The sequence below is a fragment of the Salmo trutta genome, chromosome 1 (assembly GCF_901001165.1).
Source record: "Salmo trutta chromosome 1, fSalTru1.1, whole genome shotgun sequence".
NCBI lineage: Eukaryota > Metazoa > Chordata > Actinopteri > Salmoniformes > Salmonidae > Salmo > Salmo trutta.
In genome coordinates, this window is record NC_042957.1 from 5,919,900 (window position 1) to 5,931,924 (window position 12,025).

General features: G+C 43.4%; 1 protein-coding gene across 1 annotated transcript in view; it reads right to left on the reverse strand.

The window, feature by feature from the left end:
- Positions 1-12,025, reverse strand: part of syndig1l (synapse differentiation inducing 1-like) — a 78,597-nt gene that overhangs the window by 20,828 nt on the left and 45,744 nt on the right. Inside the window, exon 3 of the mRNA XM_029700401.1 lies at positions 119-256. Within this exon, the coding sequence (XP_029556261.1) occupies positions 119-256 (138 nt within the window). The remainder of the gene's footprint in view (positions 1-118; positions 257-12,025) is intronic.

The following is a 12,025-nucleotide window of genomic DNA, read 5'->3' on the forward strand; positions in this document are numbered from 1 at the left end:
TGCATACTTGTGAAAATAGTACCAAAGCGATAAAAAAAAGAAACTGTAACCCCAGGAAAGGTGGTGTATGGCAGGTATATAATGTGTGTATGTTAGTGTGTGTGTGTGTCCTGCTTACCCCCTGGGAGAAGTAGAAAGCAGCGATGCCCAGGGGCCAGAAGCAGCATAACATGGAGAAGATGGCCAGGCCCAGGTGGTCTCTGGGTGGGATCACTATGAAGTTATCTTCACTCTCGCTGTCACTGGAGCAGTCCGTCTGAAAGAGACAAACACTGTAAATATTAGTTCACCACCATTACAGTTCATATACTGTCTATAACATGATGAAGTTGTCCTCACTGTCACTGGAGCAGTCCATCTGGCAGGGGGGAGGAGGGGAGAGAGAAACTGTCAGGGGGCTCTCATTGATACAGTTAAAGCGATACTTCAATCAAATACTAAAATCACATTTTATTTTTCACACGCTTGGGAAACAACAGGTGTAGACTAACAGTGAAATGCTTACTGATGGGTCCTTTTACAACAATGCAGAGAGAAAGATAAAGGACAAAAATATACAATACAAATAGAAATAGTGACAAGAGGAATAAATACAGAGTGAACAACAACTAACAATAACTTGTAAAAATAACACGGCTATATACAGGAAGTACCTGTACTGAGTCGATGTGCAGGGCTAACAGGTAATAACACGGCTATATACAGGAAGTACCTGTACTGAGTCGATGTGCAGGGGTGCCAGGTAATAACACGGCTATATACAGGAAGTACCTGTACTGAGTCGATGTGTAGGGGTAGGAGGTAATAACATACAGGGAGTACCTGTACTGAGTCGATGCGCAGGGGTGCCAGGTAATAACACGGCCATATACAGGAAGTACCAGTACTGAGTCGATGTGCAGGGGTACGAGGTAATAACATAGCTATATACAGGGAGTACCTGTACTGAGTCGATGTGCAGGGGTAACAGGTAATAACACGGCTATATACAGGAAGTACCAGTACTGAGTCGATGTGTAGGGGTAGGAGGTAATAACATACAGGGAGTACCTGTACTGAGTCGATGTGCAGGGGTACCAGGTAATAACACAGCCATATACAGGAAGTACCAGTACTGAGTCAATGTGCAGGGGTGCCAGGTAATAACACGGCTATATACAGGAAGTACCTGTACTGAGTCAATGTGCAGGGGTATGAGGTAATAACATACAGGGAGTACCTGTACTGAGTACCTGTACTAAAGTGACTAGGCAACAGGATAGATAATAGACTGATCTGTAGCAACAGCGCATGTGGTGAGTGTGAAAGTGTGTGTGTGTGTGTGTGTGTGTGTGTGTGTGTGTGTGTGTGTATGTGTGTGTGGCGTCACTATGCATGTGTGTGCATGTTATGTGTGTGTGGGCGTATATAGTTTGTGTGTGTGTGTGTGTGTGTGTGTGTGTGTGTGTGTGTGTGTGTGTGTGTGTGTGTGTGTGTGTGTGTGTGTGTGTGTCAGTGTAAGTATGTGTGAGTGTGTGGGTAAAGCCCAGTGGGTGGGTAGAGCCCAGTGTGTGGGTAGAGTCTAGTGTGTGGGTAGAGCCCAGTGTGTGGGTAGCGCCCAGTGTGCGGGTAGAGTCCAGTGTGTGGGTAGAGTCTAGTGTGTGGGTAGAGCACAGTGTGTTGGTAGAGTCTAGTGTGTGGGTAGAGCCCAGTGTGTGGGTAGAGTCTAGTGTGTGGGTAGAGTCCAGTGTGTGGGTAGAGTCTAGTGTGTGGGTAGAGTCTAGTGTGTGGGTAGAGTCCAGTGTGTGGGTAGAGTCTAGTGTGTGGGTAGAGCACAGTGTGTGGGTAGAGTCTAGTGTGTGGGTAGAGCCCAGTGTGTGGGTAGAGTCTAGTGTGTGGGTAGAGTCCAGTGTGTGGGTAGAGTCTAGTGTGTGGTTAGAGCCCAGTGTGTGGGTAGAGTCTAGTGTGTGGGTAGAGTCTAGTGTGTGGGTAGAGCACAGTGTGTGGGTAGAGTCTAGTGTGTGGGTAGAGCCCAGTGTGTGGGTAGAGTCTAGTGTGTGGGTAGAGTCCAGTGTGTGGGTAGAGTCTAGTGTGTGGTTAGAGCCCAGTGTGTGGGTAGAGTCTAGTGTGTGGGTAGAGTCTAGTGTGTGGGTAGAGTCTAGGGTGTGGGTAGAGTCTAGGGTGTGGGTAGAGTCTAGTGTGTGGGTAGAGTCTAGTGTGTGGGTAGAGTCTAGGGTGTGGGTAGAGTCTAGTGTGTGGGTAGAGTCCAGTGTGTGGGTAGAGTCCAGTGTGTGGGTAGAGCCCAGTGTGTGGGTAGAGCCCAGTGTGTGGGTAGAGCCCAGCAAAAAAGGGTCAATGCAGGTAGTCCGGGTAGCCTTTTGATTAGCTATTTAGCAGTCTTGTTTAGCAGTCTTATGGCTTAGCTCCTTTTTGTTCCAGACTCGATGCACCGGTACCGCTTGCCGTGCGGTAGTAGAGAGAACAGTCTATGGGTGGCTGGAGTCTGATTTTTTGGGGCGGCCTTCCTCTGACACCGGGGTATGTACGTACGGTCACTGTGGGGACGAAGTCGTCCATGCAGTTATTAATGAAGCCGGTGACCGATGTGGTAAAACTCCTCAATGTTATCGTATGAACATATTCCAGTCTGTGCTAGCAAAACAGTCCTGTAGCTTAGCATCCACTTCATCAGACCACTTCAGTATTGAGCATGTCACTGGTACTTCCTGTTTTGAGTTTTTGCTTGTAAGCAGGAAGTAAGAGGATAGAGCTATGGTCAGAATAACCAAATGGAGGGCGAGGGAGGGCCTTGTACGTGTTTCTGTGTGTGGAATAAAGGTGATCTACAGTGAGGGAAAAAAGTATTTGATCCTCTGCTGATTTTGTACGTTTGCCCACTGACAAAGAAATGATCAGTCTATAATTTTAATGGTAGGTTTATTTGAACAGTGAGAGTGTCACGATTCTCTAAAGCTGAACCCAGAAGCAGACCAGGACAAGGTGAGTAAAATGAAGGTGAGTATTTATTTACAGACTCGAGGTAGCATTTTGTAGCATTTTGTCACCTCTGTTTGCACGGGTGACGTTGTCACGTCATGACCATAGTAAGTTATTATTTTCTATGGTAGAGTAGGTCAGGGCATGACAGGGGGTGTTTGTCTGTTTTTCTATTTCTATGTTCAGTTTCTAGTTTTGTATTTCTATGTTGGTTTTTGTTTGGCATGACCTCCAATTAGAGGCATCGGTTGTCGTTGTCTCTATTTGGAGGTCATATTTAAGTTGATATTTGTCCCACCTGTTTTTGTGGGTGATTATATTTTGTGAGTAGTGTTTGTTTCTCCTGCGTCACGGTTTGTTGTTTTGTCCTTCAGTTTATTTTTGTATTGCATTAAGTTTCACAGTCTAAATAAATATGTGGAACTACGAACACGCTGCAATTTGGTCCGATCCTTCCGACAGCCGTGACAGACGTGCTGGTAAAAATGAGGTAAAACGGATGTCAGTTTCCTTGTATTAAAATCACCAACCACGAGAAACGCAGACGATGCATAGAAAAACCATTGAGACGCATATCCATGTCCTCGTTCAGCCACTACTCTTGAGAAACATAGGTCTTGTAGATAGGATAGGAGCTCCTATCCAGTTTGTTCTCCAGTGATTACACGTTCGCCAATAGAACAGAGGACAATTTGCTCACCAACGTAGTCTGATCAGGGTTCCAGCTCGCCTGCGTCTCTTTCGCCGCCGTTTTCTCTTTTTTTAGTCCCGGGGATCAGGGCTTCTGTTCCAGAGAAAGCAGAACGTCCAGAGCTGCCAACTTGTTGAAGTAGAAATGCTTGTCCAAATTGAGGTTAGTAATCGCTGTTCTGATATCCGGAAGCTGTTTCAGTCATAGGAAATGATGGCAGGTATATTATGTACAAAGAAAATTACGATTAGCGTTTAAAAAAAAAACACTAAATTGCAAGCACGTAAAACAGCTGCTATCCACTGCAGCACCATCTCTGTCAGTTGACCCACATTACAGGGAGAGATATTAGATGGATAGTTCAAAAGATAACATACTCATACAACATTGGTTTGGATTTAAAGGGACAGTTCACCCACATTACACATTACAGGAGGAGAGATAAACTGCTAAAGGGACAGTTCACCCACATTACAGGAGGAAAGATACACTGCTAAAGGGACAGTTCACCCACATTACAGGAGGAGAGATACACTGCTAAAGGGACAGTTCACCCACATTACAGGAGGAAAGATACACTGCTAAAGGGACAGTTCACCCACATTACAGGAGGAGAGATACACTGTTAAAGGGACAGTGATACACTGTTAATGGGACAGTTCACCCTTCACTGACATTGTAGGGTCATATAGGGTGAATCTGAAATGACAATACTTTTTGGCCAGAACCAAAAACATTTTACATCCAATATCCTCATGATAAATCCCCAATCCTCTAGGGAAGAGACTAGCAATGTCCTGTGCCAGAATACCAGTTATATGACTGTGTGATGTATACCTGAACTATAAATCCTAGTCATTACAGAAGTCCTTTGTACTGTAGCTGGGAACTGGGGATTGGGGATTTATGATGCAAGGATTTTCATTTTTCATTTCCATCGTTCCAGGAGTGACATTAACCCTTGTGCATTGCTGAGAAAAAAATGGCATCCCATTGTGGTAGAGGTCAGATTGACCCGCACAGTTAAGTTTAAACACACTCAAGACAGTCAAAGTAAAAACAGCCGAAACTTGATTTTGTCTTGTCAGACCTTTCAGAAAGAAGAAATACAAGAACATTTGATTTCAAAACTATATACACTGCTCAAAAAAATAAAGGGAACACTTAAACAACACAATGTAACTCCAAGTCAATCACACTTCTGTGAAATCAAACTGTCCACTTAGGAAGCAACACTGATTGACAATAAATTTCACATGCTGTTGTGCAAATGGAATAGACAACAGGTGGAAATTATAGGCAATTAGCAAGACACCCCCAATAAAGGAGTGGTTCTGCAGGTGGGGACCACAGACCACTTCTCAGTTCCTATGCTTCCTGGCTGATGTTTTGGTCCCTTTGAATGCTGGCGGTGCTTTCACTCTAGTGGTAGCATGAGACGGAGTCTACAACCCACACAAGTGGCTCAGGTAGTGCAGCTCATCCAGGATGGCACATCAACGCGAGCTGTGGCAAGAAGGTTTGCTTTGACTGTCAGCGTAGTGTCCAGAGCATGGAGGCGCTACCAGGAGACAGGCCAGTACATCAGGAGATGTGGAGGAGGCCGTAGGAGGGCAACAACCCAGCAGCAGGACCGCTACCTCCGCCTTTGTGCAAGGAGGAGCAGGAGGAGCACTGCCAGAGCCCTGCAAAATGACCTCCAGCAGGCCACAAATGTGCATGTGTCTGCTCAAACGGTCAGAAACAGACTCCATGAGGGTGGTATGAGGGCCCGACGTCCACAGGTGGGGGTTGTGCTTACAGCCCAACACCGTGCAGGACGTTTGTTATTTGCCAGAGAACACCAAGATTGGCAAATTCGCCACTGGCGCCCTGTGCTCTTCACAGATGAAAGCAGGTTCACACTGAGCACATGTGACAGACGTGACAGAGTCTGGAGACGCCATGGAGAACGTTCTGCTGCCTGCAACATCCTCCAGCATGACCGGTTTGGCGGTGGGTCAGTCATGGTGTGGGGTGGCATTTCTTTGGGGGGCCGCACAGCCCTCCATGTGCTCGCCAGAGGTAGCCTGACTGCCATTAGGTACCGAGATGAGATCCCCAGACCCCTTGTGAGACCATATGCTGGTGCGGTTGGCTCTGGGTTCCTCCTAACGCAAGACAATGCTAGACCTCATGTGGCTGGAGTGTGTCAGCAGTTCCTGCAAGAGGAAGGCACATCTGGGACATCATGTCTCGCTCCATCCACCAACGCCACGTTGCACCACAGACTGTCCAGGAGTTGGCGGATGCTTTAGTCCAGGTCTGGGTGGAGATCCCTCAGGAGACCATGCGCCACCTCATCAGGAGCATGCCCAGGCGTTGTAGGGAGGTCATACAGGCACGTGGAGGCCACACACATTACTGAGCCTCATTTTGACTTGTTTTAAGGACATTACATCAAAGTTGGATCAGCCTGTAGTGTGGTTTTCCACTTTAATTTTGAGTGTGACTCCAAATCCAGACCTCCATGGGTTGATAAATTGGATTTCCATTGATTATTTTTGTGTGATTTTGTTGTCAGCACATTCAACAATGTAAAGAAAAAAGTATTTAATAAGATTATTTATTTCATTCAGATCTAGGATGTGTTGTTTAAGTGTTCCCTTTATTTTTTTTGAGCAGTATATTTAACAATTTTGTTAAACATATTTCCTTTCTCACAAACAACCATTTTCTGTTTGTAGCTCATTTTTGAGTGTTCGTGTCTGAGAAAGAGAAACTTGGGAAAGCTCACTTTCATCCAAACATAATTATAAAAGTGCATGCAGAAGCAGTCAAAACAATAAAACATCAGAGACAGTTGTTTATTTTGGACCTGTGCATATATCTATACACATGAAAACCCCCCGGGTCAAAATGACCCACAACATCCATGTTTGTATACAAAATCTACACAGATATTCCACAACACATCAGTGTGTCCGCATTTTGAAGTTAGGTTCATGGCCCTAAATGAGGAAAAGTTATTTAATTTCATGGAGAAAAAAAGAGGTTAACTAGTATTTTGGGCAACTCAAACGTGGAAATGGGTCAAATTTACCTGCGACATAATAGGAGGATTAAAATATAGTCTGTATCTGTTCCAAATGGAACCCTATGTCCTATACAGTACGCTACTTCTGGCCAGGGCCCATAATGCACTACATAGCAGGGTTGCGCTCAATTCAGAATTTTAGAATTGAATCCCATTCAACTCATGAGTTGAAATTCAAAATTGAATTGGCCACACCCCACAGGACGCAGAATTGGAATTTTTTTGTGTTTGAGTGACAGAAAATATAATTTTTCATTCAGTGCAATTCAAAGATATTCCACTCAGTCGTAGAACATGAGAGTTTCATTGACTCTGACAGGTCACAACTTCCAGATACCAAAGATTATATCACTTTTCTCCGGAAACAATATTCACATACACTTTTAACCTAAGTGCTTACAATAGCCAATTCTATTTTCTCGACAACCAATGCCATTATATTAGACCTTACCTTAGGTATTGTGTTTTGTAATGACAGAGAAATTGGGCCCAAAAGTCCTTGCATCCAAAGCCCTCTTAGTGAATTTGAGGGTGGTAAGTAACATCAACCAGATCACATCTCTAAGCTTGTTGTGACAGGGCAGCCATTTTGTGTTGATTTTCAAATTGGGAACGAATGCATTTCGGGAAATGCAGTATTTTACTCCATATTGATTAATGAAATGTAATAACTTAGAATATCCACATACAGGTTTTGTTTTCCTTGATCACTAATTTTAAGTTTGTCTTGATAATCAATTGTTTTATATGTATGTATATAATGATATGTTTGATGTTTTGGACATGATGTACAGTTGAAGACGGAAGTTTGCATACACCTTAGTCAAATTCATTTAAACTAAATTTTTCACAATTCATGACATTTAATGCTAGTAAAAATTCCCTGTCTTAGGTCAGTTAGGATCACCACTTTATTTTAAGAATGTGAAATGTCAGAATAATAGTTGAGAGAATGATTTATTTCAGCTTTTATTTCTTTCATCACATTCCCAGTGGGTCAGAAGTTTACATACACGCAATTAGTATTTGGTAGCATTGCCTTTAAATTGTTAAACTTGGATCAAATGTTTTGGGTAGCCTTCCACAAGCTTCCCACAATAAGTTGGTGAATTTTGACCCATTCCTCCTGACAGAGCTGGTGTAACTGAGTCAGGTTTCTAGGCCTCCTTGCACACACACACACTTTTTCCCTTCTGCCCACAAATTTTCTATAGGATGAGGTCAGGGCTTTGTGATGGCAACTCCAATACCTTGACTTTGTTGTCCTTAAGCTATTTTGACACAACTTTGGAAGTATGCTAGGGGTCATTGTCCATTTGGAAGACCCATTTGCAACCAAGCTTTAACTTCCTGACCGATGTCTTGAGATGTTGCTTCAATATATCCACATAATTTTCCTACCTCATGATGCCATCAATTTTGTGAAGTGCACCAGTCCCTCCTGCAGCAATGCACCCCCACAACATGATGCTGCCACGCCCGTGCTTCACGGTTGGGATGATGTTATTTGGCTTGCAAGCCTCCCCTTTTTCCTCCAAACATAACGATGGTCATTATGGCCAAACAGTTCTATTTTTGTTTTCAGACCAGAAAACATTTCTCCAAAAAGTGTGATTTTTTGTCCCCATGAGCAGTTGCAAACCTTAGTCTGGCTTTTTTATGGCGGTTTTGGAGCAGTGGCTTCTTCCTTGCGGAGTGGCCTTTCAGGTTATGTAAATATAGGACTCGTTTAACTGTGGATATAGATACTTTTTTACCTGTTTCCTCCAGCATCTTCACAAGGTCTGCTTGTCATATTCGTGAATGTAGGTAGCAGGGAAGTCAGGCGCATGGGAAACCAAGTTGGTTAAATATGGAGTATTTAATGAAAAAACAAACTCCATAACCAAAGTACAAAATAAACTGGGTAAAGGATAACCGTCGCACACCGAGACACAAATCCACGTAACATAACATACAAACTATCACTGACAAGGACATGAGGGGAAACAGAGGGTTAAATACACAAGTAATTAATGGTATTGGAAACAGGTGTGATGGAAGACAAGACAAAACCAATGGATAATGAAAAACTGATCAATGATGGCTAGAAGACCGGTGACGTCGACGGCCGAGCACCACCCGTGCAAGGAGGGGCATCGACTTCGGTAGAAGTCGTGACACTGCTGTTGTTCTGGGGTTGATTTCCACTTTTCGAACCAAAGTACGTCCATCTCTAGGAGACAGAACGCGTCTCCTTCCTGAGCGGTATGACGGCTGCGTGGCCCCATGGTGTTTATACTTGCATACTATTGTTTGTACAGATGAACATGGTACCTTCAGGCGTTTGGAAATTGCTCCCAAGGATGAACCAGACCTGTGGAGGTCTACAAGTTTTTTTCTGAGGTCTTGGCTGATTTCTTTTCATTTTCCCATGATGTCAAGCAAAGAGGCACTGAGTTTGAAGGTAGGCCTTGAAATACATCCACAGGTACACCTCCAATTGACTGAAATTATGTCAATTAGCCTATTAGAAGCTTCTAAAGCCATGACATAATTTTCTGGAATTTTCCAAGCTGTTTAAAGGCACAGTCAACTTAGTGCATGTAAACTTCTGACCCACTGGAATTGTGATACAGTGAATTATAAGGGAAATAATCTGTCTGCAAACAATTGTTGGAAAAATTACTTGTGTAATGCACAAAGTAGATGTCCTAACCGACTTGCCAAAACTATAGTTCGTTAACAAGAAATTTGTGGAGTGGTTGAAAAAACGAGTTTTAATGACTCCAACCTAAGTGTATGTAAACTTCTGACTTCAACTGTATATTTGTATAGACTAATATAGAATAGAAGAAGCATTTGGATTTCATTGCATTCAATTCTATTTCCCTTAATACAAATTCATATTTAAATTATGTTTACCACTTCAATTGAAAATCAAGAACTTATTAGGCATTCTGAATTCCATTCTGAACTGAGCCCAACCCTGTGGGAAGGGAGGATGTAGCAAAGACAAGAGGAATATTGAGAGGCAATGAAAAGAGAGTGTGTGTGTGTGTGTGTGTGTGTGTGTGTGTGTGTGTGTGTGTGTGTGAGATACAGAGAGAGGAAGGAGGGAGAGAGGGGACTGAAGGAGAGAGAGGAGAAGAAGAGGTAAATAGCAAAAAAGTCTAAGTGTACTGTTTTATCATAAAACCCACAGCCAGTCATTGGAGGGCAAGACCCTCTGATCGTCCTACACAAATAGACACGAGATTGAGGGATATACAGTCAAAATCTTTTTAACCACCCGAGTTCCATCTGTGCTTTATGAATTTCTTAACACAATATAACCCAGCCGAGATTATCTATACTTTTCATTTATTTCTACAGGAGAGAGAGAGAGAGAGAGAGAGAGAGAGAGAGAGAGAGAGAGAGAGAGAGAGAGAGAGAGAGAGAGAGAGAGAGAGAGAGAGAGAGAGAGAGAGAGAGAGAGAGAGAGAGAGAGAGAGAGAGAGAGAGAGAGAGAGAGAGAGAGAGAGAGAGAGAGAGAGAGAGAGAGAGAGAGAGAGAGAGAGAGAGAGATAGCATAACATCCTGCACACACACATGCAGACAGACACCCACCCAGTTCACTGTCACGCGGTGTAGCTAGCGTCCTGACAAGTAACCACAGAGTAATAGATGGCTCCATTCCATCGCCATGACAGCAGAAACAGTGAGAGGTCTGGGTAATTTATGTTGCCAAATTGCCTCCACGGCGTGGGTGACATGAGACGACCCACTCCTTTCTTTAGGGCAGGGACCTCACAATACAATATTATCAAGATAATTAGGTGCCAATATGATATTTATTACAATTCTCACGATTCTATATGTTTTGGGATTCGATATTGGGATTTGAAGTTGCAAACATATTTCTAACTATATGTCTGCTGCAGAGAGATCAATGAGAACATTTGTTTTGATCAGTCATGGAAATTAAAGTGAATTAAAACATGTTGGCTCACTTTTTAAAAGAATTCAGTAGAAAAAAACTATAGGATTGAAAATACCGTAGTTTTGGTACAGGTACAGCCAACTACAGCCAGCTAATGCTACCAATAAATATACACAGTGCCTTAGGATAGTTTTCAGATCCCTTGACTTTTTCCACATTTTGTTACGTTACAGCCTTGTTCTAAAATGGATTTTATATATATATATATATATATATATTAATATATATATATATATATTTTTTTTTTAAATCCTCAGCAATCTACACACAATACCCCATAATAACAAAGTGAAAACCGGTTTTCAGAAATAGTTTCAAACAAATAAAACTTAAACAGAAATACCTTATTTACATAAGTATCCAGACCCTTTGCTATGAGAATAGAAATTTAGCTCAGGTGAATCCTGTTTCCATTGATCATCCGTGAGATGTTTCTACAACTTGATTGGAGTCCACCTGTGGTAAATTCAATTGATTTGACATGATTTGGAAAGGCACACACCTGTCTATATAAGGTCCCACCGTTGACAGTGCACGTCAGAGCAAAAAACCCTGCCATGAGCTCGTAGAACTCTGAGACAGGATTGTGTCGAGGCACAGATCTGGGGAAGGGTACCAAAACAATTCTGCATCTTTGAAGGTCCACAAGAACACAGTGGCCTCCATCATTCTTAAACAGCAAAAGTTTGGAACCACCAAGACTCTTCCTAGAGCTGTCCGCCCGGCCAAACTGAGTAATCGGGGGAGAAGGTCCTTGGTCAAGGATGTGACCAAGAACCCGATAGTCACTCTGAGAGAGCTCTAGAGTTCCTCTGTGGAGATGGGAGAACCTAGCAGAAGGACAACCATCTCTGCAGCATGCCACCAATCAGGCCTTTGTGGGAGAGTGGCTAGACAGAAGCCACTCCTCATTAAAAGGCACCTGACAGCCTGCTTGGAGTTTGACAAAATGCACCTAAAGACTCTCAGACCATGAGAATCAAGATTCGCTGGTCTGATGAAACCAAGCTTGTACTCTTTGGCCTAAATGCCAATCGTCACGTCTGGAGGAAATCTGGCACCATCCCTACGGTGAAGCATGGTGGTGGCAGCATCATGCTGTGGGGATGTTTTTCTACGGCAGGGACTGGGAAACTAGGATTGAGGCAAAGATGAACAGAGCAATGTACAGAGAGATCCTTGATGAAAACCTGCTCCAGAGCGCTCAGACTCCTCCTCTCCCCCTTTCCACTCTGTGACTCTCTCCTCCCCTTCCTTTCCTCCTCCTACCCCTCTTTCCACTCTGTGACTCCCCTCCCCTCCTCCTCTCCCTCTTTCCACT